At 45.2% G+C, this 27754-nt stretch overlaps 1 protein-coding gene across 2 annotated transcripts in view; it reads left to right on the top strand.

The window, feature by feature from the left end:
• DOCK1 (dedicator of cytokinesis 1) overlaps positions 1-27754 on the top strand; it is a 221354-nt gene that overhangs the window by 158753 nt on the left and 34847 nt on the right. For both annotated transcript variants that reach the window (XM_072129711.1, XM_072129712.1), the window contains exons 30-39: positions 3306-3384; positions 4203-4303; positions 6339-6397; positions 9313-9461; positions 16575-16660; positions 16821-16977; positions 17791-17831; positions 19259-19349; positions 23312-23431; positions 26878-26967. In XM_072129711.1, coding sequence (XP_071985812.1) covers positions 3306-3384; positions 4203-4303; positions 6339-6397; positions 9313-9461; positions 16575-16660; positions 16821-16977; positions 17791-17831; positions 19259-19349; positions 23312-23431; positions 26878-26967 — 973 coding nt within the window. The remainder of the gene's footprint in view (positions 1-3305; positions 3385-4202; positions 4304-6338; positions 6398-9312; positions 9462-16574; positions 16661-16820; positions 16978-17790; positions 17832-19258; positions 19350-23311; positions 23432-26877; positions 26968-27754) is intronic.

Raw genomic sequence — 27754 nt, 5'->3', positions numbered from 1 at the left:
TCATCATGTTGTTGCCGCTACATGAAGACCCTGAATCACCTTCCGTCTCCATCGCATCCACAATGGCTTTAATGTAACTAAACTGGAGCAAGAAACATCTGACTCAGCGGAAAAGTTTCCCGCTCCTGTTACAGCCGACTAATAGAGCGATGAACATTAGCGCTCTCTGAGCAGAGGTGATTCTTAAGGATATTACCTCCGAGGGATTGTTTAGATTCATAAGCTAAAAGCAGAAATCTGAAGGTGAAGGAAACCTGATGCAGACAGCAGCTCGGCGTCCACTTCCCTCAGATTGTGCTCGGAGCGATGGGACTTACTGTTACTCCATGGATTCAGAAATAAGAGCAGTTATGGATTTCGCCTGTTCTCCTGGTAAATACTTTGTAACACCCTGAAAAACCAATCACATTTCTCTTTAAGAAAACGTTGCGTCCAAGTCTTTGTACATAAGACGTGTGCGATCACAAGGGATAAGACTGTGCTGTGAATTGTTTCATATGTTTTTATGTGCCGTATTTATCTAGCATTGTGCTCCTCCTCAATCATTGGATATCATTGTGATACTATTCTATTCTACTCTATACATATAACATAATTCTACTCTGTGTATAGGCGATCACTGGACATGACCATAATACAAATCTATTATAAATCATACAAAGAACAACACGACCCCCCTACATGACTAACCACCTGACATTACCTTAATAGCAAGTGCATTATACTGTATATATAACAGTCTACACATCCTGACTTAGTGACCCCTGGACATGACATAGTAAACATCTGTTATCCCCTATACCTGCAGCACGACATAATACAACCCATTATACTCTACACTAGAACATTGCACTTCCCAATATGAGCAGCTGCAGGACAGGACAATAATACAGATTCATTACTGTCTATACAGAGTGCACTACAACCCTCAACATGACAGGACACTATTTTATTATATATAATACACTGCCCCTTCCAATGGGATCTGACCAGGAACGTAGGACCCTACAACCTGCGCTAAAAGCCGTCACATCCATCAGACCTAAATAAGACAAGTTGTTGTTCGGGGGAAAGTGATTCTCCAAACATTGGGACTTGTCAGGACATAAATTTCCTGGTACAATCTATTGACTGTCATTGTACAGATACAAACCTGGAAGCTCCGAGGCTTGAGCGGCGTTGAAGGGTTTCTCTCGGTTTCTGAGCGAGCTCCTAAGCGTCCGTCACTGGTTGTTAGTTTGTTGTGTCCATCATTGCTCCTGGGATTAGGAGAAGTATCCGGAGGAGGTAATTCCATCAGTAACACGAGAGCTCGGACAGTGTTACAGCGAGAGGTTATTACTGTCCCCAACACAAGGGGATGTGACAGGACGACACTCGCTGCAGCCTCCTGATTAATGGCCGCGATTAGTCCTTTCTGAAATAATGAGGCTTGTTAAAATACAGATCAATACTCCACAATCTGAATAGATACAATATCACACAAGTCTGTAATGTAAGCATCGATTCCGGGCGTACAAAAAGTTTTCTAATCCTTTTTCGGGGCTTTTTTTGGGGTATTTTAGCTTCAGCAGATAAGAGGGGGCGGGGGGATTGCAGTTTTCCAGGTCAATTTGTTTTTTTGTTTGTTTCCAATATTTTTTTTCACCCCTTCAAAATGTATGGCCTCTAGAGGTTTATCTGTAAATTCACATGCGGCAGCTCAGGGGGAGGTGACATTTGGCCCACCAGGACCTAGAGGTGGTTACTGCCCCCTTGGCTAATCTGAGGAGCTTCCAGGGGCCATTTTCTTTTTGAAGAGGTGGAGATACAGGGGAGATGACATGTGATCTGCTCTCCTCGTGTACTTGTGCACAACCAAAGGCGTAAAGAGGATAATCTCCTCTTCCTCCATATATCTACATTTTTTTTCTATGCCCTTAAATCGGATTAGACTCCTTAACATACATTAAGATTCCTTATCCCTGCAATTTACCATCTCTTGAATACATCAGTTTATTTTTGTGCTTCTCCCTTGTGTATTCACAGAAAAAATTCCACTTAAGAAAAGAGATCAGTTTATCCCCGAAACGCGTTGTGGTTCTGTATAGCAATTTATTGTGTTTTATTGATTTCCAATAAATGTTCACCTATTCCTAATGAAATTATCTGTGAATGGAACCATTCAAAAAGCGTAGGCTCAATATTGTATACCTCCAAGTGTGTACACCGGTCTAATGATAAGGGCTCTCATAACCCATTTAGCAAACGTCTTTAAACAGATGACCGGAATCAGAAATGGCAATCAAACTTTTTATATATAATATAACAAAATGCAAATAGACATAAAACACAAGTACATCACCACATCTTCGGCGAAATGTGCCAATTGTCCATGAGTAAGTTGCACGCTAGTAGACCATGGCCTTTCACTGAGACGCTAACGCCCACATAGTCTTGTGTGAATGGATCACTTGGTGTGCGCTCTGTGGCTCCATTTTGGAACATGTGGGTTGGTTTCAAAAAAACAAATTGATTGGTGGACATCGGCAATCGTGCGATTTTGTGTAATAAGTGCCCGAAAAACGACCCAACCGGGACCTGTGATCTGGCTTTAATGGATTAGTCCGTGCTGATGCCACCGCTGTCAGCATTGACCTTTCTTGTGCCCCCCTCCTCCTCCTCTTGGGGCAGGGGGTTTGTGCGGCTGCTCTCAGTAAGGACTATACTTCTCATACACTATACCCGAATGTTGTGGAGTGTTTGTAGTCTGGATTAGGCCTACAACAACAAACACCAACCACCTGTTCCTTAAGCGTAGGAGCCCCTACACAGCAGGTCTCACTGCTACACTTGTATGACTGTCCTGAGCTGTCAACTAAATTGGCTTTTATGTAATAACTAGCTAATACTTCTGGCTTCAACTACCCTGATATTATGTAAGTGCCCCCTCCTCCAGGGGTCTCAGGGGTCAGCGCCCAGGTTTTAGATATTAACATCTCTCTAAGATTGTAGAACGGTGGAATACTATAAGTAGAGCTCAGCTCCGGATCACAGAGTCTTGCGGTCTAATATCTGTGATTTTTTGGTAATTAAGCCGGCTAATTGGCTCCTAGCTTCGCGTTGGCGCTTATCTTTTCCATTATTTCATTCCTTGGACCGAAATAATTCTCACTATTGATTATATTCTTCAGCTACTATTACCGCGGCCGCTGTATACACTGCGTGAGCCGCTGCCCTGGCCGGGAGGGAAACATAATGGTTGTGGAAGACTATAGACCTTCCTATAGTTATCAGTAAATGTATTGTCATCTTTTGTGTTTTAGGGTTTTCTTACGGGCCATTAATCAGTATGCGGACATGCTGAACAAAAAGTTTTTGGATCAAGCAAACTTTGAACTTCAGGTAAGAGACTCGTTATATTCATCTTTACAATTCATTTTTTTTGTGGTCTGTCCTAAAATATGGGGCGTCCCTACTAGATGTGTGTAACCATCCTGCCCCCAGAACCATAAGGAACATTCCAGATGTACAAGATGGGAACACATCGCACTTTGTGATGTAAAAGAAATAATCCAATCAAGCTGTAAGATTCTGTATAATATCCGCCTGCTGTGCACGTGCTGTAGTAACCTCTTACCTGCCGGCTGGTTATTATAAAATATCCAGTGTAACTTATTTCTACTAGAGCGCCACAGCTTTCAGCAGGCCGTGTGTGGTATTGCAGCTCCGTGTCATCCATGGAGCTGGCACTGGATCATGTGATGTATACAGCTGGTATAACCCCAGGATGGTGACCGGCTACATTTAGTGCTGCCAGGTGAGAGCCTGATCCGGGACCCAAGCACACAATGTGCGCTAAACATCCATAGGCTTTTACCCAGTGCATTGGTATTACATCTCATCCTCTTTCCTCCTACAATTTAGCAGCACTTGTTACCCTACCCCAAGTATGGGCCTGTTCGTGTGACATCAGTGGGATTTTCTATACCTTGTAAGACATGGCGGGCTCTGCCCTTTTACCACTTCTCCTAGTGTGAAGCATGGGAAAAAATATATATATCTGTGTATAATGTGATGTAACTGGCCCATACATGATGATGCAGGAGCCTTCTTGGAATATTTTCTTTTTATTACAAATGTATCTATTTTATTTATTACCTTTTTTATGTATTTTATTATGTATTTTGTTTATTGTAATTTTTTTGTATTTTATTTTTCAGCTGTGGAACAACTACTTCCATTTGGCCGTCGCTTTCTTAACCCAAGAATCGCTGCAATTGGAAAATTTCTCAAGTGCCAAAAGAACTAAAATCCTGAACAAGTGAGTTTCAAGAAGTCTCCGTAAGATTAGTGCCTAAAATCTCACAATCGCCAATTCTGTCTTTTTTTTTTCTTTCTTTTTACAATTCAGTATTACAGGAACAGAGGACGGAGATTTAAATTTCTCTGTGATTTCATTGTGATTTTTTGTGTATGTTCTCTGTGTAACATGGAGGAGAGGTGCTCTGTGTAACACGGAGGAGAGGTGCTCTGTGTAACACGGAGGAGAGGTGCTCTGTGTAACACGGAGGAGAGGTGCTCTGTGTAACATGGAGGAGAGGTGCTCTGCGTAACGCGGAGGAGAGGTGCTCTGCGTAACGCGGAGGAGAGGTGCTCTGTGTAACATGGAGGAGAGGTGCTCTGTGTAACATGGAGGAGAGGTGCTCTGTGTAACATGGAGGAGAGGTGCTCTGTGTAACATGGAGGAGAGGTGCTCTGTGTAACATGGAGGAGAGGTGCTCTGTGTAACATGGAGGAGAGGTGCTCTGTGTAACATGGAGGAGAGGTGCTCTGTGTAACATGGAGGAGAGGTGCTCTGTGTAACATGGAGGAGAGGTGCTCTGTGTAACATGGAGGAGAGGTGCTCTGTGTAACACGGAGGAGAGGTGCTCTGCGTAACGCGGAGGAGAGGTGCTCTGCGTAACGCGGAGGAGAGGTGCTCTGTGTAACACGGAGGAGAGGTGCTCTGTGTAACACGGAGGAGAGGTGCTCTGTGTAACACGGAGGAGAGGTGCTCTGTGTAACACGGAGGAGAGGTGCTCTGCGTAACGCGGAGGAGAGGTGCTCTGTGTTTCCCCGCAGCCTGGACGCAATACTAATCCGCTTTCCATCTGTACCTGTGTCTGGAGATTGTGGTGGCTGCTCACTATACATCCACGGGACGTATTCATTACATCTCTTGTAGGAAGCTTTATCCATTTTGCCTTCTGTCAGAATTTCCATCTGGTTAAACTCTTTTTCTGATCCTTTTTTATGGATTTAAACAATTCAAATATAAAAAGTTACAATTAGAAAATAGTAAAACTTGACATCTATATATAAAGTTATAGATTGTGTATGTACAGCTTGAGGGGCAATGGTTTTATGTTATTGCACTGTATCTATGATAAGTTACATGTAATTCCCCTGAAAAGGTTTTCATAATAAATGTTTCTCTATAGTTGCTTCTTCTCTCACTACGCTGCGGGACTTTATGCAGAGGAATCTGTCAGAGAAGCCGCATGACCACACTTTTTATTTTAGAAGTGGTTAGAAACCCTCATTGACGTTTCAATCTTGCTTAAATGAGGGTTTATAATCTGGAACACAGATACAATCTGAGCCTTTAGGATCCTCCTCTGACAGATTGCTCTGTAGTGAGTGTGAGGAAAAGCATCTAGAGAAGAAAAACTGAATGGAAATATAATGGTTAATGGTTTCTAACCAATTATGTTGGAACTGGTGTCAGTAATTGTATTATTGCAGCATATAGCAGATCACATATACAGTACCAGCTGTTTGCTAAACGGCAATGTATGTGATAGCCAACAGCAACTTATCACATTATCAGCACCAGAGACCGCACTCAATAGAGGATATTATGTGATCTGCCCTAAGGGTAAGACAACACAGGATGGATATGCTGCAGATTTTATACCCCCCCCCCCCCCCATCATCTCTCTGGCCTGGGAGAAGGCTCCCATAATTGTAGTCTAAAATTTCCAAATATATCTTTTTTTTTTTTTTTTTACTGAGGATTTATTAGTCTATAGATTTTTCGTATTCACTTAGAAATATAAACAGTAGATAAAGATATTCTGCCAAAAATTCTCATCTAATTTAAAACTTGGAGAAATTTCCATAGACTGCGCACCTATTTATTTCTTTCCTTCCACGTCTCCGAGGATAATAAATTCCAGTCTCTTTCCATCACCGCGCAGAACAGATTGTCATGTCTTGTCACATTCAATCACCGCTGCCTTATATTGCTAATATTTATTCACAAGATTGGAAACTATGACAAAAATAACATAAATGACACTTTCCTCATCCTTCAGGTACGGAGATATGAGAAGACAGATCGGCTTTGAAATCAGGGACATGTGGTATAATTTGGGTAAGTGTCGTACTCTAGCTGTAAGTATACAACACTAGGACAGTGGAGTAGAGTAAATCCATTTGTTTACTGTATTTCCTTCCCAATATAAAGGAGTTAGGGGTCAAGATAATCTGTAATAGGAAAGCAAGTCACATAAAGCTGCACTACAACCTGTAGTAAGCTCTACCGCCAAAATGATGAGAATTATTGCCGCATGGTAAAACTCTATGATGAGACTGTCCCTTTAATGGAAAGGTAACACTTGCTAAGTCTCTGCATGATGAGGCCACACTTGCTAAGTCTCTGTATGATGAGACCATCCCTTTAATGGAGAAGGTGACACTTGCTAAGTCTCTGTATGATGAGGCCACACTTGCTAAGTCTCTGTATGATGAGACCGTTCCTTTAATGGAGAAGGTAACACTTGCCAAGTCTCTGTATGATGAGACCGTCCCTTTAATGGAGAAGGTGACACTTGCTAAGTCTCTGTATGATGAGACCGTCCCTTTAATGGAGAAGCTAACACTTGCTAAGTCTCTGTATGATGAGACCGTCCCTTTAATGGAGAAGCTAACACTTGTTAAGTGTCTGTATGATGAGACCGCCCCTTTAATGGAGAAGGTAACACTTGCTAAGGGTCTGTATGATGAGACCGTCCCTTTAATGGAGAAGGTGACACTTGCTAAGGGTCTGTATGATGAGACCGTCCCTTTAATGGAGAAGGTGACACTTGCTAAGGGTCTGTATGATGAGACCGTCCCTTTAACGTAGAAGGTAACACTTGCTAAGTCTCTGTATGATGAGACCGTCCCTTTAATGGAGAAGGTGACTCTCTCTCTCGAGTCGTTAGCGATTAGTTCTTCCCTGACCTGTAATGTAAAGTTCTTGATTCTTCAGTAACTTCTCCCAGAGTTCCGCCTGATGTTACCATCCTGCATGGTATAGAATGATGAGCACCTGGCTGTATGATGTCAGGCACTTCTTCCCTCGGAGGGTTCTTGTCCATAATTTCCCTTGCAATCACTTGTGCATCAATCCTTCTCTTCTGAGCACCCTCAGCTATGACAGACACTGGTTTTATGCCAAACCTTCACAAAATCAACAGAAAGTTTTTGCATACAGTCTAAATCTAAATAAAATTACCATCGGAGATTTGTAGTCGTCTTCCTGTTTCCAATCATTTCTCAAGTGTTTTGTTTCAACTTTTAAAGTAACCCTGACACCGTGAAGACGCCGAATAACGTGTCACTATATCATCCGAGGGCAAAATGACCTTCAACTAATTTCCCTTCAATTAGTCATTCAGCAGAGCGAGAAGAGCCACAGGACTTCCCTCGGAGGCTCCTCGGGGGCGGGGCTCACTTGTTCTCGCCTCCTGATTGGCACATTTAGAGCTATTCTATTAAAACTCCTGCTTTTCAGCTTCCAGAGGACGAGGTCTGTCCTGATTTAAAGGGATCTTAACCTGCCGACACATCACCTTTAAAAGGAAAACACTCTGTGTTTGAGTTAGTCAAATGTTTCCAGGGTTAGGAAAAGTTTTCCTTTTGTCTTTCGTGTCTTTATAAGAGAACAATAAACCCTCCAGAAAACTTTATGACATTGATGTTGCGCTTGATGAATAACTCGGTGTCAGGCGCATTTGTTTTCTGACATTTTTCAGACATAATACATGAAAAGTGTCACCGAGGAGCTGGAAATAACAGGATCGGCCGCACAGCTCCTCCGAGAGAGCGCTGCAAAGCATCAAACATCTCCAGGGTCACTCCGCCAGCCACGCGGACACCGCACTCTTATTTATCTGTAACCTACACATAAATACAATGTTTTCCCCCCTTGATCCTAGAACCTATGTGACTCGAGAGTTTATACCCTTTATAACTCTTATTATATGTAGTCATCGTGCACCTCCAGCTTTCAGGCCGTGTTCACCCGGAGTATTGGCCCTGGCGGGCTGTGGCGTCATTACCTTTGTGTGTGTAAGCTGGGAGGCCATAAAAATATAAGTGGAGATTTATCAGAGGTAAAAAGTGTTCTATTTGCCCATGGCAACCAATCAAAGCTCAGCTTCAATTTTATAAATGGCTGTGGAAAAATGAAAGCTGAGCTCTGATTGGTTGCCTAGAAGAGAACAGTCTTGCTCTAAGATACTTTTGATAAATCTTCGCCATAGATTTTATTCCAGGCTTATCGCTGTACTATGTGCACTGGTGGATGTCCCAACACTGATGTGCTGTGAGATCATTCCCTTTAAAGATTTCCAGCCTCTGAGCGACTGCTTTAATGTTCTCTGCTCAGCACAGTAAATGGGGTTAGGTGCGGTTCAATGGAGCTATCTATCAGCACAGCAGTGTGAGGATACTCCCTCAGTCCAGCTACAATCCTGGATAATAAATCTATTTATCACAGCACTGCTGATAGTAACAATGTAGACAAAGTTATGGTAACACAGATGTCAAAGCCCGATACCGAACATCCCCCAGGACTATTGAAGAGATTGGCTCCTCCCCTGTGACTAATTATACACATTTACATACAGTGTTCCATGTTGCATGTTATCCAGCATATCCAGTAGGAGATCAGATATTGAGAACCAATGACTTCAGGATCTTCATTTTATGGGAGCCTAAATTTTTGTGACTGGTTCCCTTTATGCAGAGGCGTTTGGTAATTGAAGCCTCTGATTAGGAGTCGGTGAAGTTTCTCTTTGCCCGTAGTATTCAGCAGTAGATATGTGATCGGGAGTGATGCCCCCTCACCCCCCTCTACCCGTCGTGTAAGGACACATGTCCGGTTTCAGGCCGCCTAAATGTAATATCCGGCTCCTGAGGGTCCTCTACTCTACATGAGATCGGAGACTAAGGAGGGAGGGTCCGCTACCCTCAGATTCTGTCACTTGCCCTAAACTTTTTATTTTTCTCTTCTCCACAAAGGTCAACACAAAATCAAGTTCATTCCTGAAATGGTCGGCCCCATCCTGGAAATGACGCTGATCCCGGAGACTGAGCTGCGGAAAGCCACCATCCCCATATTCTTTGACATGATGCAATGTGAATTTCACTCCACCAGGAGTTTTCAGATGGTAAGAGGAGTTGCCAGCTCAGACGGCACAAGATGTTATCTCATCTAATCCATTATGCTAATGGTGTGAGAGATTCCCAGCCGGGTGTAGCAGGGGCCTGTCAGTCACTGGGCCCCGGTCATCAGGATATCCGGAGTCAGAGAGTCAGGCAGTGCAGCAAACTACAAGGGGGCAGATTCACAAAGTGTCTAAAGGTTACACGGGGCAAAGTTTGGTGAAAGTTTTACTTTTTTTTATGAAAGTGTCTGATGCTGCAGAATGAGAAACCAGCCTAAGGCCCCCTGTACATGTATGTTCTAGGGATGTATATTGGGTCAGTGGAGCCGGATGTACGTCCCCATAGACACAGATGGTTCCCGGCCGCGCTATAGTGAGCACAACGCGTAGCATCGCTGGAAAAAAGAGCAAGGTCTATCTTTCCCTATATGTACGGCCGGGCACCAGGCGTCCCTATGGAGAGAGGAGGGTGAGCAGCGTTCATCCCTCCGCCCCTCCTGACGAACGTATGATACGTCTACTATACTGAAAGCCAAAGGCTGTATATGTTGGTCGTGAGCTAGCCACAAAACGGCAACTATCTTATGGCCCCCATTGAGGTCTATTGTGCGCGGTGAGCAAACCGTGATGGGAATAGTGCAGGTCCTATACCTGAACGTGAGGCAACGCGCCCACCCAGCCTGATACAGGCCACAAAACTCCCCAGGTTTGTGACCCTTTTTGCATGAGGCCTTCAGTTGAGGCTGCCCAATCTAACTTTATTCCTCCCTACTTAGAGACTCGGTTTATTAAAAATAATGGTACAGAATTTTGGGCCTGTCACATGACCAGGACCCTGGAAGTGAATGATGAACGTCTCGATTCAGTGACTACAAGCAGAGGTCTTGAGAATGCCATGTGGCTTGTGTGAATGCAGTCTGAACAGTGGATCCACATGTGATCTTATTCTTTTACTATGTTTAATGCGGACCCCGATCAATCCCAAGAATAAACGCGAGTAAGGGGCACAGAGATGGCAAAGGACTCGCAGAAGTTCTGCGGCCCACACACTCTCAGGGTCAGGGGGTCCTGGACCCCCACTGATTATATCACAGAGATAGGAGGAACCTTTTACCTCTATAAGGTTTTCATCTCCCACTGACAATACAGAGACGTCTGATGAATTCCTCTTCTATGGAGATGCCACAAGGAAACCCTCAACTTTCCCAGTCCTGTTAACCCCTTGTGCTTTCATCTTGAGGATTAATTAAGGGTATTCCTTACACTACACTGTACACACAACGCACCAGTACAATAGCACCCGGGCTGCAAATGTGTTCAAAGGCTCTGGGCGCTTCATTCCCTGAATAGAGAGACGTCTCATTGATCTCCTACTCACTCCCACGCTGCTGCGCTGAGCCCCGGCAGGTCACGGAGTGTGTGGACAGGCGGCGGATTGTATCAGCCTTTACCAGACGTTATTACACAGACTGTATATGCTATCCAGCCGCAATACCGGGAGATAATATACATTACTCACATAAGGTCTATACATAGTGCCCATACATTAGTGATGTCACAGTACAGCATCCCGCATGGCAGCTAAGACTGGGAGTACCAGTGATTTACAAGCTGACTGTGAGTATATGTTCTGTAACCCCAAATAATACAAGAAAAGTTTCTTTAAGGGCTGAATGCGGGACCATGCATAAAGATGGACTTCACCTCCACATAGTGAAAGCTACAGAATCTGCATGACAAAGAGAATCTGTCATGCAAATTAACCCACCCAAAATAAATACTTCATTAAAAACGATGGTTAAAAGACTTCGCCCTTATCCCTACAGGTTTCCTTTCCTTAGCTGCAATGTTAAAAAAAACAGTTTGTAAACTTCTATGCAATTCATCTGAGGTGAGTCCAGTGACACTGCTCGAGTCCAGTGAAGCCCTGGATATTCATGAGGTACTTGCATTGCCTCCTTGTTCCTGATGGACAGGCTATGATATTCTGCTGTACGGAAAGCTCTGTTACATCATTAGGCACTTGACTAAGTTATGTGACCAGGATGACAAAGGTCCTCTATAGTAAACAGTATACCATGCATACATTTGATCACATGAAATCACAGCAGGCTCCATGGAGGATGAGGAGAAATAGAGGTCCATGCAGGCATGCAGTGATTTCATGTGATCGGATGTATGCATGGTGTACAGTTTGTTATAGTATACAGTAATGTTAGGAGGCTAAAGGACCTGTGATGACTTCACTGTAATGACATTCAGATAAGAGGCATGGGAAGGAGTAGTAGAAAAGGCCAAGCAGACAAAGCCTTCACTGATACCAGGGAATATAGTAGAAAGCTGATTTATATGGATGGAAGGGAAACTATTTTTAGCTAAAAGAAAGTTGTATAAGTCTTTGTAAGTATTGGGGGGGGGGTCCAATAGACATAACTTTGCTAATTGCCCCAGAAATGCATAATCTGCCCCTGAATGTATGATGTGGCAGCTCTCCTGCCCTGATGCAACTGTAGGTGGTAGAGTATGATGGGCAATACGTCCATTCATATGGATTGATGTATTACCCGCTGAAATGATTGTGGCTGTATACTGCCCATACCGAAGCATATAGTACAGTACGGGTAGCGCGCAACCGAAAAACTGTCTGTGTGCAAGGGCTGTAATAAGAAGAGGTTTACTGCTGTAATAATCCATTATTATTAGGGAGAGTCCATTGAATGAAAATGTCAGGAATCAGATGAGTAAATAATAAGTGTTTTATCTGAATAATCACAAGTTCTGTTGTTGAGCCGAGGCTTCCTCAGGAGGTTCTTCCTTCTCAAATCCTTAATAAGTTTGTGATGGAATCATTGTAAGAGAGGACATGGATTGTGGAGACGTATAAAGCTTCTCCTCGCAGGTGAGCGGAGACCCAGAGCTTCATGATTATTGGTGCACAAAGCATCTAAGTAACTAGAACTCTACTCATTAAGTTTTAATTGAACAGAGACCTTAATGGGCTGAGACGGCCAAGTGTAGCGCCTCTGCTGCTCGCCGATTCCCCAGCCAAAAGTTCTTACAATAACCTGGGACCGGCTGTGAACGCCAGTGCTACTGGATATATTACCCCCTCTGTCACCTCCTGAATCCCCTCCAGTTGTAGATGTTTCTGTTACTTAATGGGGCTGGGAAAAAACAATCAACCCTATTCTGGGATCCCGAGCGCAGATGATTGATTCCTAGTCAGGAGAACCGCACACGGCTATTTATTATACTGGAGGACCGAACATGTCCATACATGCAAAGCCGGGGTAATACTCTGTGTCACCTGTGGAGGTGCTGTAGAGAAGTTATACGCTTCCTGCCGTTTTCTGTGATCGCTGAGGATCTTGGGGGGGGGGAAAGACTCCTTATGATTTGCCTCTTGTAGTTGGAACAATTAGAATCTTAAAAGATTTTTGTGCAAAAATTTGCAACATTTGCAATGTTTTACTCATCCGTGGACATTGCAGATGATCAGAGTTTACAGCTCTGAGAAAATAAATAAATAAACCTGGAACCCGGACCATGGAGGTTTGGCTGGCAATGGACTAGCGATGCTGGCGCTGTGCGGGGGTCTGGGTCTTCCCAGCACTGGGAGGTCCATTTTATCTGCTCCTCATGTAGCTGCCTCATTGCTTGTTTTTCTTCCATTTTTCCACGGGGAATTGTCTCTTTATTTATTAATTGACCATCGGCCTTTGATGTAAAGTGACTGAATGTCAGCCCTGACATCGGTAACGTGGAAACCTTGTGACCACAAATCACTTGTCATGGGAAGGAGTCACAGCAGGATAACATGGATCAGCGCTGCCGCAAAAACGGCCTGAGATTTTCACATAACCGTTGCACAAACTTTGGGGGACGTATATACGGCCGCTGTATATACTCCCCCATAGGCCGGCAATGGGCGCAAGGAGTGGTATGGTGCTGCACATGTGTGGCACCATACCGCTCCGTACCCGGGGAAAACATAGGACACGTTCTGTCTTTCCACGCAATACGGCGCCATGTATTTTTACGGCGGGCGCACGTTTGTGTGAATTTAGCCTAAAAGTAGATCCATCCCTAAATGTTTGGGTCATCGGTGTCTCTCCTATTCCTGCCGTAGAGTCGTCCTGTATGGACGGATCTTTAATGTTGCAAAATGTAAAACTAACACTGCAACAAATTGTAGTAAAGTGTCGTTTCCCTTCCACCAAACCCCTTGTCATGACCCCAGCACTTCCACTCCATTCTCCTAATCCTGGAACCAGTCAGCACAGGTCCTACCTAAACCTCAGTAATAGTGGAGGAGGTCTCTGTTTTTATTTAAATAGTTAACCCTTTACACTTTACACATATATGTATGACCCCTCTTCCCTAAGCTGTTTTGAAAGCTGCAGACAGAATTTTGCAGATAGAAACATGACAACTCTCACAATCCCAAGAGTTTTTTCCGGATTGTTTTGTGCTCATGCGAAGAAATGAGCCTTAACGATAAACATTTACTGCATGGAAAATCATTACTGGCGCATACTATCAGCTCCAGGCGCCGCCTCCTCTAGAAACCTAAAGAAAACATCTCAAGAGTGACACAACCGGACCTTAAAGTGATCGATTTTACATTTGAGCCATGTAAAATTCTATGGTTGTATCACCAAATCTCATTAGTTTTATAATTTAAAGGAAATCGACCATCAAAATCCATCCTGATAAACCAGGGACATTAGATCAGCACTGTGACTGTAGAATCAACTTTTAAAATTATTCAATTATTTAGAGTCAGAAGGTCTCTGGGGGGGCATTACCATAGCCCCTCTGTGATGTAGCTTCACAGGCTGTTACACTGTGCAGGAGCACATCCCCCCTGGGGCGTGTGACAATGATCAATGACTGATCAATAGGTGGATGGAGAAATAGATATGAGATGGATATATTCTCATATTAGATGAATAAATCACAGCGGATTGAGCTCCAGTTCTGGGAACGCTCCATTTGTCAGGCTTTTATGTGTTACTTGTGGTTTGTTCATCTCTAAGGTCTCGGCCTTAAAATAGCAAAAGGTCAGAGCTCTTCATCACTCCGTGTTCTCTTCCTTTTTTCACCTTTAACATTCATCTCAAATGATGAAAACATCGAGGTTTCAGTTCATTTTTGCTCTGAAAAGGTCAAATTTATGATAGTATTTAACATATTAAATTAATCAAGCGCACAATTCAGCTGAAAGGTTGTAAACGATAATAGATAATATGTAATTATGGGAAGAGATAATGATAGTAATTTTAATTAAACCTAGATCCTGTTTTCTCTTCTTCTTTAATTATGTTAATTTTCGTGGAAACTGAAAAGCGAGAGGAAAAGAAGAAAAATTCAAAAAAGAGAATAAGACAATGATGGCAGGATCTGGCTGCCCATGTCTGCTTAGTACGTCCTAGATGTGTCTGCACCCTGCCGACGCAACGCGACGAGACGTTGATAGTCGCTATAGAAACAGACGTTTCTACCATAATGAAGGTTGGAAAGTTTTAGGGGCAACTTTGCCTTTACTGTTGAAATTAGTTTCATTTGGGCAAAACAAAAAACCTTCCTTATGGTCAACCATCAAGAATATGTTCCTACCACTAATGATATGATAATACTGAAATAATAGGCATCATGTGACACCTGGCTTCAGCTGCTGAAAGGAAAAAGGAAAATATTACATACCTCCCCTAGTGGCCACACGCAGTAGGGTTTTCCTCACTGGTAAGGCAGGGTCTACTATTGTGGTGGCCCGGAGAGGGCAGGGTTGTCCTCCCTGGTGTCCCAGTAGAGCAGGGTCTACTACAGTGGTGACCCGGAGAGGACAGGGTTGTCCTACCTGTTGTATCAGTAGAGCAGGGTCTACTACAATAGTGACCCGGAGAGGGCAGGGTTGTCCTCCCTGGTGTCCCAGTAGAGCAGGGTCTACTACAATGGTGACCCGGAGAGGGCAGGGTTGTCCTCCCTGGTGTCCCAGTAGAGCAGGGTCTACTACAATGGTGGCCCGGAGAGGGCAGGGTTGTCCTCCCTGGTGTCCCAGTAGAGCAGGGTCTACTACAGTGGTGACCCGGAGAGGGCAGGGTTGTCCTCCCTGGTGTCCCAGTAGAGCAGGGTCTACTACAATGGTGACCCGGAGAGGGCAGGGTTGTCCTCCCTGGTGTCCCAGTAGAGCAGGGTCTACTACAGTGGTGGCTCGGAGAGGGCAGGGTTGTCCTCCCTGTTGTTTCAGTAGAGCAGGGTCTACTACAATGGTGACCTGGAGAGGGCCGGGTTGTCCTCCCTGGTGTCCCAGTAGAGCAGGGTCTACTACAGTGGTGGCCCGGAGAGGGCAGGGTTGTCCTCCCTGGTGTCCCAGTAGAGCAGGGTCTACTACAGTGGTGGCCCGGAGAGGGCAGGGTTGTCCTCCCTGGTGTCCCAGTAGAGCAGGGTCTACTACAGTGGTGACCCGGAGAGGGCAGGGTTGTCCTCCCTGGTGTCCCAGTAGAGCAGGGTCTACTACAATGGTGACCCGGAGAGGGCAGGGTTGTCCTCCCTGGTGTCCCAGTAGAGCAGGGTCTACTACAATGGTGACCCGGAGAGGGCAGGGTTGTCCTCCCTGGTGTCCCTGTAGAGCAGGGTCTACTACAATGGTGGCCCGGAGAGGGCAGGGTTGTGTATCTGGTGATTTGGTAGGGTTGTCTGCCATGGTCACCCAGCAGGGCAGGTAGACCTTCCCAGGGTCCCAATAGGGCTTGGTCATTGTCCCATGTTGACCCCATAGGGCAGGGTTTTGCCCCCATTGACCCATTTAGGACAGAGTTGATCCCCCAATGACTGCACAAGGCTCGGTCCATTCACCTTGAATGATAAGGGTTGGGGGTCTCAAAGAGATGGGTAAAATATAAACATCAATAGGACCAAATTATCAAATATCTGATTCGTTCTTGTAGGTCAGAGAAAACGGGTAATAATCTTTCATGACTGATGATTTAGTTTGTTGAGTTTTTGTGCTTCTGGTTGTAGAATGTTTTGTAGGCGTGGCCTTTTGATATTTGGAATATTTTTGTCTCTTCTCGTTGCTGATGTTCTGTTTCTCTCTCCTCCGTTTCTTTTTAGTTTGAGAACGAGATCATCACCAAGTTGGACCACGAGGTAGAAGGAGGCAGAGGGGACGAGCAGTACAAAGTGTTGTTTGAGAAGATGTAAGTGTTGATTAAGCGTTAAGATTTATACCCAAGTATAGACACCCGCGACCGTAATGAGCAGAGCCGCGATCTTTACAGTTCACTTATAATTAAAACGTGATAATGAAGCTGACGGCTCAGAATAACAGGAAGAGGTAACAACGATTTTGTTTTGCAGACTCCTGGAACACTGCAGGAAGCACAAATATCTGGCCAAGGGCGGAGAGACTTTTGTTACGTTGGTTGTGCGACTGATGGAGAGACTTCTGGACTACAGGACCATCATGCACGACGAGAACAAGGAGAACCGCATGAGCTGCACCGTCAACGTTCTGGTCAGAATCACAACGGACCGACCCGGCATTCTCTTCCACCCATATAATCCTCATCCCTATTGTACTGGATGTAGTGGAGTCACATCCATCGTTGTCAGCCAATCACTGGCCTCAGTGACCAATGATGACAGGAACCCTGGGGACTAGACCCTGCAGGGACAGAACAGGAGGTCTTTTATGTCATAGGTTTCTGATCTCCTTTAATTTTGACATTTTTAAAGAAAATCTACAATTAAAATCAACCACGATGAACCAGGGGCACTTACTCCTAGATTGTGGTAATCTTATATGTGTTATACATGGCAGGGTAGACCTGCTCTGCTCATTGTAACAGCCTGTGAAGCTACAGCATTGATGGGGCTCTGGAAACACCTTCCAGAGCCCCCCAGACTCGCTAGAATACATCTGAGGAAATAGTTATAATGTAATTGCTTCGCTTGTACTGAGGCATAGACCCTTAGTGAGTGGGAGCCCAGAGGCCACTGTGATCACTTGCCACAATAATTAGTCTTGGACCAAACGTCTCCTAATGTTACAAGCTCATTTGTCTCGCTTGCTTTTTGGGCTCCTGTTAATCACATCTAAATTTTAGAGGTCAGCGGCAGAATTCTGTATCTAATATTCCCCAAGTAGATGAAACGATCCCCCACAGTCCTCTAGTGACGCCCCCAGGCTAAGTGCACTGACTCAGAGTCATCCGAATTTACATTCTTACTGACCATGAATATTCATGCACTACTTTTTTATAACTGCATTTCTGTGACCGGGTGCAGAGAAGATGAGTAAATGTGCCGTTTGTTTGTGTCTCCGCAGAATTTCTACAAAGAGATTGAGAGAGAAGAAATGTACATTAGGTTTGTAGCACTTTACTCCTGACTCCCTCCACACTTCAGTAATGCAAAGGGAACTTAGAAAACCAAAATACTTTGGAATTTTCATATTCTGGATTCTGATGACACCACAAATTAGGCCACTAATGAAACGGAAATGGGGGTGGGGGGGCACAAATAAGAGTCTTAAAATGAATCAGTCAGATAGAACCTATACTAGTATTTATTCACACCTTCCTAATTTTATTTCTTTATTTTATTTAATACATTTTTTGGCATGAATGAATATCAACCCTGGATTTTGGGATCCTCTTCCTTGCAGATCCTCTCCAGTTCCCTCAGGTTGGATGGTGACATTGGTGGAGGCCATTTTCCAGTCTCTCCAGAGATGTTCCATTGGGTTTAGGTCCAGTTCTGGTTGGGCCAGTCAGGAATGGTCACAGAGATGTTCTGAAGCCTCTTGTTGGGAGGTTCGGCCCAGTCTGGGGTCCAGAGCATCTAGAAGAGGTTCTCATCCAGGATCTCTCTGTACTTGGCCGCATTCATCTTTCCTTTTGTTCCCCCCAATGGTCCTGTCCCCCCAAAACATGATACTGCCCCCCATGTGTCACTGCTGGGATTGTATTTGGCAGGTGATGAGCGGTATCGGGTTTTCTCCACCTCTTAGAATTAACACCAAAAAAGTTCAATCTTCTCACCAGAGCAGAGAATCTTATTCCTCATAGTCCGGATCCTTCATATGTTTTGCACACTGTATGCGGCTTTCATATGTCTTCCACTGAGGAGAAGCTTCTAGACTCTGACATAAAGCCCCGACTGCTGGAGGCCGCAGTGATAGGTGACCCCCATCTCCCTCCTGCATCTCTGGAGCTCAGCCATAGGGATCTTGGGGATCTTCTTTACCTCTCTCACCCAAACTTCTTTCATTTAAGGATTTCAACACCATTCTTTTGTAACCATGGCCAGATAGATATGTGCCTTGCCATAATTTTGTCTCTGAGCTCCTTGGGCAGTTCTTTAGACCTCATGATTCTTATGTTCTCTGACGTGAGCTGTGAGTGCTGATATAGCCAGGTGTGTGCATTTCCTAATCAAGTCCAATCAGTTGAATTAAAGGAACAGGAAGTAGATGAAAAACTAAAAGCACAGAATTCTTTCAAATTTTTTTTCTATTTAAGTATAGATTCATGTCAAAAATGTTATTTAATAAAATAAGCAATAAATACAATTAGGAAGATGTGAATAAATACTAGTATAGGTTCTTTCTAATGGATTCACTTTTAGACTTTTTTGATTCTCTTGATATCACCAATTATCTGCAATGAAACAAGGAGTGAAAAATGTAAAGGGGTCTGAATACTTTCTGTATGTAAATAGCAAATGATCCACCACGGACAGGAGGACGGTCACTGCTGTCCCCTGATGCTCAGTGACCTCTTTTTGTATTTTAGGTATTTATACAAGTTGTGTGACCTGCACAAGGAATGTGATAACTACACGGAGGCCGCGTACACGCTACTACTGCACGCCAAGCTGCTCAAGGTGCGGACCCTGGTCATTTCCTATATTTTTATGTCCTCTCTGCTATGTAATGCCGTATTTTACGGACTATAAGGTGCACAAAAAATCCTTTGATTTTCTCAGAAATGAAAGGTGCGCCTTATAGTCCAGTGCGCCTTATATATGATCCGTACTTACAGACAACAGCTGCCTTGTACTGTGCACAGGTCTGCCCCCTGCTGGTCATTCATCCTTATAATCAGGTGCGCCTTATAGTCCAGTGCGCCTTATATATGAACCGTACTTACAGACAACAGCTGCCTTGTACTGTGCACAGGTCTGCCCCCTGCTGGTCATTCATCCTTATAATCAGGTGCGCCTTATAGTCCAGTGCGCCTTATATATGAACCGTACTTACAGACAACAGCTGCCTTGTACTGTGCACAGGTCTGCCCCCTGCTGGTCATTCATCCTTATAATCAGGTGCGCCTTATAGTCCAGTGCGCCTTATATATGAACCGTACTTACAGACAACAGCTGCCTTTTACTGTGCACAGGTCTGCCCCCTGCTGTTCATTCATCCTTATAATCAGGTGTGCCTTATAGTCCAGTGCGCCTTATATATGAACCGTACTTACAGACAACAGCTGCCTTGTACTGTGCACAGGTCTGCCCCCTGCTGGTCATTCATCCTTATAATCAGGTGCACCTTATAGTCCAGTGCGCCTTATATATGAACCGTACTTACAGACAACAGCTGCCTTGTACTGTGCACAGGTCTGCCCCCTGCTGGTCATTCATCCTTATAATCAGGTGCGCCTTATAGTCCAGTGCGCCTTATATATGAACCATACTTACAGACAACAGCTGCCTTGTACTGTGCACAGGTCTGCCACCTGCTGGTCATTCATCCTTATAATCAGGTGCCCCTTATAATCCGGTGCGCCTTATATATGAACCGTACTTACAGACAACAGCTGCCTTGTACTGTGCACAGGTCTGCCACCTGCTGGTCATTCATCCTTATAATCAGGTGCCCCTTATAATCCGGTGCGCCTTATAGTCCAGTGCACCTTATATATGAACCGTACTTACAGACAACAGCTGCCTTGTACTGTGCACAGGTCTGCCACCTGCTGTTCATTCATCCTTATAATCAGGTGCCCCTTATAATCAGGTGCGCCTTATAGTCCAGTGCACCTTATATATGAACCCTACTTACAGACAACAGCTGCCTTGTACTGTGCACAGGTCTGCCACCTGCTGGTCATTCATCCTTATAATCAGGTGTGCCTTATAGTCCAGTGCTCCTTATATATGAACCGTACTTACAGACAACAGCTGCCTTGTACTGTGCACAGGTCTGCCACCTGCTGTTCATTCATCCTTATAATCAGGTGCCCCTTATAATCAGGTGCGCCTTATAGTCCAGTGCACCTTATATATGAACCCTACTTACAGACAAAAGCTGCCATGTACTGTGCACAGGTCTGCCACCTGCTGGACATTCATCCTTATAATCAGGTGCGCCTTATAGTCCAGTGCACCTTATATATGAACCTAGACGTTTTAGCAGGCATTTATTCATGGTGCGCCTTATAGTCCGAAAAATACGGTACTCTGAATATACAAAGTGGAACAAAGCAATAAATAGCGGCAGCTGTGGTGTATATTGGTGCTATTATGTTATTACAGGACCTCTTATCTGTCCGCATGCAGAGGCGTTACACTGCTCCACTTCCCGAGCCGCACAATGTCACCGCTGCTCCACTAAAGAACATTTTGTTCAGAAATTGAGATCACTCATAAAGTTCTGCTACTTAGTTATAAAACGTCTCAGGAGACGTAACATTTTTATGAATATTTCTACGAGTGTTTTTCACGGCGCGCTTGGCTATAAATTGCAGAGGCAAAGGTCCGTATCTGCTGGAGTTTTCCTGGAAAATAATCAGCGCAGATTTATACATGCTCATCAGTGAGATCATTGACGGGGGGAGCGTGGTTTTATTTAGCGGCATCCAGCGTAATTCATGTGTGGGATTAGTATCGGGGAGGGTTTCGTTACAATCCTAATGGTCACATAGTAATTGCTGGGCACAAATACTGGAGGAAATGGATCGGGATCTCACTAGATGGAAGAATTTTTCTTAGAATATAAAAGTTAAACCTGCAAAATTTACCTGATAAAGTGTTAAGGGAACCTGTGGGCTCTGGTGTAACGGTGCAGCCCATTCGGACCTTCCCTGCAGGGTGAGTGCTGGTCTCCGCAGTCTCTACATACACCAGTGTGTCTGCATAATAAGCTGCAGAACCAATCCCCGGGCTGTGAGCTCCCTCATGACACCCAAATACAGTAACATCCATGAGACGTAATGATGCTTCTGGTGATTGGACACCTCCGGACCCCTGAATGTAGGGCCACCCCTACATTCATGTCTATGTGCTGCAGTAATGATCTATTTGTTCAACTATTTTCTGCACTCCCTTGTATTTTAGAGTAGGTGCCCATAGTAGCTGGCACCCCCAGTGATCACTAGAACAGAAGGTACAGAGTCCGAGGCAGTGATCACATGTATCCCCTTGTACAACGCTCGGCTGTTCTTGTCAGCCCATAGGCATTGCATAGAAGGGAAGTGCCCATTAGTGGCTGTTTCATCATTCAGGAAGGAACAGGACCCCCATTCTAGTGATCTTGGGGCATCAATTACTTATTTATGGCCTATATGTCCTAAATAAGACAACTTCTTTAAAGGAAATCTACCATCAAAGTCCATCCTGACAAACCAGGGACTTACTCCTAGATCCAGGCACCGGGACTGTGGTCATTTTCCTTCTAAAATCAACCTTTAAAATTATTATGCTAATGAGTCGGAAGCACTCCTGGGGTTATCATCAGAGCCTTTTTCTGCTGCAGTTTCACAGGCTGTTATACTGAGCAGGAGGGGGAGCGGAGACAGTGTAACAACCTGTGAAGCTACAGCTAACTGCGCTCTGGTAACTCCCCAAAACTTTTCTGGCTCATAAGCATAATAATAACAGTTGATTTTGGAAGGAAGGAGGCTATAGATAAAATAAGATAAATAGATAAATAAAGAGTAAGTGTCCCTCATTTATCCATGCTTAATTTTCATGCTAGATTTCCTTTAAAGGAGATTCACTAGTAGTACTGACGATACAAAGCTGCAGATCTGTATGAGGTATTGTATGTATTGTAACAGCAGGACTGTAGAAAAATGCATCCAGACTGTAACTGGACACGGAGCACTCCTCCTGTGTGAGATTTCTTCACTTACTCTGGGCAGAGGGGCTACGGTTAAGTGCTGTAGCTGGCTTCTGGTTAGATATTACAGCTCGGAGGGGTTGAGGAACAGTTTGAATGCAGAGATATAAAAACACAGCAGTATATGGACACCACCCGGAGCAGAGAAATGTACAGCCCTGGAATATAAATCCATTTTTCAGTCTTGCTGACAAACACACACACAGACACACACCTACACACTTGCGCACACACACACACACCCCTACACACTTGCGCACGCGCACAGACACACACCTACACACTTGCATACACACACACCTACACACTTGCACACACCTACACACAGACCTACACACACCTCCAAGTCCCAACACTGGCTGCAGCTTTGTATGGTCAGGACTGCTGGGACACCCCTTTAAGCCAAATGCAAAGTAGAGTCTTCTGAAATTGATCTGGACTTTACTAAACAATCACTTACCTGTTGTCCAATTAGTTACAAGTTGTTACAAGATTTTTGAACAATTCCATTCATGTCAGTTACTTTATCTCATGACTTTTAACTTGTTGCAAATACTTGTAAAAACTTTCTCAAACTTCTTGGAAGGATGGAAGTAAAGCTGCAGAGATGGAGCTGAGTGGACGCAGAGCAGATCTTCTCCTTCTGGCGTCTAGACTCTAACTTCTCTTCTATTTTCTTTCCTTCTTTCCCTCTCGCTCATGATGTGACCTATTCTCCAACAAGTGGTCGGAGGAGGCTTGTGCCGCACATCTGACTCAACGGGACGGTTACCAGGCAACTACACAGGGACAATTAAAAGAACAGCTGTACCAGGAGATTATCCATTACTTCGACAAAGGAAAGGTAATAAGACTTCGTGCTCCCCATAACATTCCCAATCCTCCATTTACTTCCGCTCTGTTTTTGCAATCGGCATCGAAAGAAAAAAAAAATCCACCTCTATGAAATTATACAACGCCTTTTACTGCCGGCATAAAATAAAGCGAACCCCCAGACCAATAAAACAAGCCCCGTAACATTGTTTACATTTGTTGGAAGGTAAATGGTGACACAATGTCTCATCTCCGCTGCCATCCAGATGCTTGTAGAGGAATCGCAGCCGCCGGTCCCAACCCAATATCAGGAATAATAACAAAGCTGCAGCTTATACAAATGTGACGGCTTATTCATTGCTCTCAGAATAGTTACATATGGTCAAAAGGGAAGGAAATATGCAAATAAGTTTTCCAGGATGGGACAAGGAAATCCACGCCTCCTTTGCTACCTTGTAAGGCAGCTCCCATACCATCAAGCATGACCTTCAGGAAGCCTGATGATATTCTGGTGGAAGAGTTACTTGCATATTTCCCAGAATCCCCTAGGGGAGCATCAATGGCTATAAGTCTCCACATGCCTGCAAGGCGGCCTTAGTCGGCAAAGTCTCTGTAAGGAAAAACACTTGATCTCTAAAAAAATAAAGGGGCATTCCAGGATTTTATAATACAGTTATACGAAGTATATTAATAGGAGGGCGATTCCTGTCTCCACTACTGATCACATGTTTGAAGAGTTAGCTTGAACGCGGTCTCTTTACTCCCTGGTGAGCACAGCGCCGAACAGCCTGTAGTAGCTGCACATTGTGTGGGCCATAAGTTATATACTGCAGATAGGTGTGTGCCCCTCTCCTGCCCGGGGGATATGCTGCAGATATGGGCCATAGGTTATATACTGCAGGTAGGTGTGTGCCCCTCTCCTGCCCGGGGGATATGCTGCAGATATGGGCCATAGGTTATATACTGCAGGTAGGTGTGTGCCCCTCTCCTGCCCGGGGGATATGCTGCAGATATGGGCCATAGGTTATATACTGCAGGTAGGTGTGTGCCCCTCTCCTGCCCGGGGGATATGCTGCAGATATGGGCCATAGGTTATATACTGCAGGTAGGTGTGTGCCCCTCTCCTGCCCGGGGGATATGCTGCAGATATGGGCCATAGGTTATATACTGCAGGTAGGTGTGTGCCCCTCTCCTGCCCGGGGGATATGCTGCAGATATGGGCCATAGGTTATATACTGCAGGTAGGTGTGTGCCCCTCTCCTGCCCGGGGGATATGCTGCAGATATGGGCCATAGGTTATATACTGCAGGTAGGTGTGTGCCCCTCTCCTGCCCGGGGGATATGCTGCAGATATGGGCCATAGGTTATATACTGCAGGTAGGTGTGTGCCCCTCTCCTGCCCGGGGGATATGCTGCAGATATGGGCCATAGGTTATATACTGCAGGTAGGTGTGTGCCCCTCTCCTGCCCAGGGGATATGCTGCAGATATGGGCCATAGGTTATATACTGCAGGTAGGTGTGTGCCCCTCTCCTGCCCGGGGGATATGCTGCAGATATGGGCCATAGGTTATATACTGCAGGTAGGTGTGTGCCCCTCTCCTGCCCGGGGGATATGCTGCAGATATGGGCCATAGGTTATATACTGCAGGTAGGTGTGTGCCCCTCTCCTGCCCGGGGGATATGCTGCAGATATGGGCCATAGGTTATATACTGCAGGTAGGTGTGTGCCCCTCTCCTGCCCGGGGGATATGCTGCAGATATGGGCCATAGGTTATATACTGCAGGTAGGTGTGTGCCCCTCTCCTGCCCGGGGGATATGCTGCAGATATGGGCCATAAGTTATATACTGCAGGTAGGTGTGTGCCCCTCTCCTGCCCGGGGGATATGCTGCAGATATGGGCCATAGGTTATATACTGCAGGTAGGTGTGTGCCCCTCTCCTGCCCGGGGGATATGCTGCAGATATGGGCCATAGGTTATATACTGCAGGTAGGTGTGTGGTGTAGAGATTCCATTACATTCTCTCCTGTTGTGGAATCCCTCTCTGGCCTGGGCTTTCGCTCTCGTCCCCCTGTGTTTAGGTGACGGCAGCGGCCTAACCTTTCCTGCCGGATCCGCTTTATATTCATTTATTTTATTGTCTTCTGCAGCAGGAAAGTAATTTTAATAAAGCTCTTTAATCCAAGGACTTTGTGGAATATTATTAAGCCCCCGGCAGCAGCGGTGGAGCAGAAATACTGTTCTGCCTGAGGACTCTTAACCCCTCACAGGAGGGCACGTGTGTGAAATACATGAGACTTGTCATAGAACACATTCATGATGTTCTGCAGCAGCTGAGGTGTGTACGATGTGCGCTGGAGGGACTAATTACTATATAACGCACAATGCAGCTGCTGCAGAACCTCCTCACTAGAGGGGAAGCAATACATACGCGTCAGTGATCTATACCAGAAGACAGATCCTCTGTGGTGGAGATTCTGCACTGATTATCCAGATGTTGTAGAGCAGTTCTCTATCACCTGGACCTGGGGGCAGCGCGTATCATCCGTCACGTCTGTGCAGAGACATCACTTTCCCGGCCGCTAATTCACTTCTGCTCGTACATTTCTATCACTTTCCTCCGTTTACTTTGCGCTCAGTCGTCTCTCCTGCAATGGATGTAACCCGTTTTACTCGTCACATTCACCCTGACATTTAGCTTTCTGTCTAGTTTGGAGAATCCTCGGGGTCTTTGATCATACGTACACGGATAGGGGCGCTGCCGCAGCGCATTACAGCGGCTGAGTGATTGATGGCTGGAAACCCCGGCGGCTATAAAGGAGAATATACAACGGGCTGCCAGGCATCCAGGTTACTCCCGTGACTTGACATTTTGACTGTTCTCATTACATAACATCCACCGGAAAAGTAAATGTAAGGATTTATACATCCATTGAAGTTTCCGTGAGGATGTATGAAGTCTCCGGGGCCTTTATCCTACGTCTACTCCCACGTATATATATCCCTGCATGGATTATACAATCTGCTGTCACTAATGATGGTGCAAGGGTCTTCACGATGTCTCCCTGTACCGAGAAGCTTTACATTGGGGGGGGCGCTGGAACTTACTGAACTGTTCACAGCGAATATGAACCAATAATGACTTCTCTTATATTTCTGCATTGAGTGGTTCCTCTGTTATTCCTCTGAGAAATGTAACGAACACATTGAAAATGGGAGATAAGACAAAATACAATGTCATTAAGCAATGCAGAGACTCTTCCCCAGCAGGTAACGCCCACTTGTCAGTTTAGATCTACTCTACCAGGAATAATAACAGAGGGAAGGCGCAGTTTGTACAATTAGATACTTATTATTTAGTGAAGAAGCAAATGGAAGTGTTAAGTAAAACAGAACTGTCAGGAGAGAAGACAAATGTCGTGTTATATGGATCTATAATAAAGATCAATGACTTTATATCTATCTGTATCATCACAGATGTGGGAGGAAGCCATCACCCTGGGCAAGGAACTGGCAGAGCAGTACGAGAACGAAATGTTTGACTATGAGCAGCTGAGCGGATTACTGGTGAGATACGGTTTTATTTTAGGGTTTATTAATGCAGCTTATAATAATATAAATTATCCTAATATTCATATTGTGTGAGGATTAAAGGTTTTCTTCCCTTATTTAGTTACATGGTAACATTATGTCCTTACTCATAAACCCCGGCCCGTACACCATGTACTTACTCATGGACCCCCGGCCCGTACACCGTGTACTTACTCCTGGACCCCCGGCCCGTACACCGTGTACTTACTCCTGGACCCCCGGCCCGTACACCGTGTACTTACTCATGGACCCCCGGCCCGTACACCGTGTACTTACTCATGGACCCCCGGCCCGTACACCGTGTACTTACTCATGGACCCCCGGCCCGTACACCGTGTACTTACTCCTGGACCCCCGGCCCATACACCGTGTACTTACTCCTGGACCCCCGGCCCGTACACCGTGTACTTACTCCTGGACCCCCGGCCCGTACACCGTGTACTTACTCATGGACCCCCGGCCCGTACACCGTGTACTTACTCCTGGACCCCCGGCCCGTACACCGTGTACTTACTCATGGACCCCCGGCCCGTACACCGTGTACTTACTCATGGACCCCCGGCCCGTACACCGTGTACTTACTCATGGACCCCCGGCCCGTACACCGTGTACTTACTCATGGACCCCCGGCCCACACACCGTGTACCTACTCATGGACCCCCGGCCCACACACCGTGTACTTACTCATGGACCCCCGGCCCACACACCGTGTACTTACTCCTGGACCCCGGGCCCACACACCGTGTACTTACTCATGGACCCC

This window comes from Engystomops pustulosus, chromosome 11 (genome assembly GCF_040894005.1).
Source record: "Engystomops pustulosus chromosome 11, aEngPut4.maternal, whole genome shotgun sequence".
Classification (NCBI taxonomy): Eukaryota; Metazoa; Chordata; class Amphibia; order Anura; family Leptodactylidae; genus Engystomops; species Engystomops pustulosus.
Note: the sequence above shows the minus strand (reverse complement) of the source record. Positions and strands in the feature narration are given on the sequence as shown.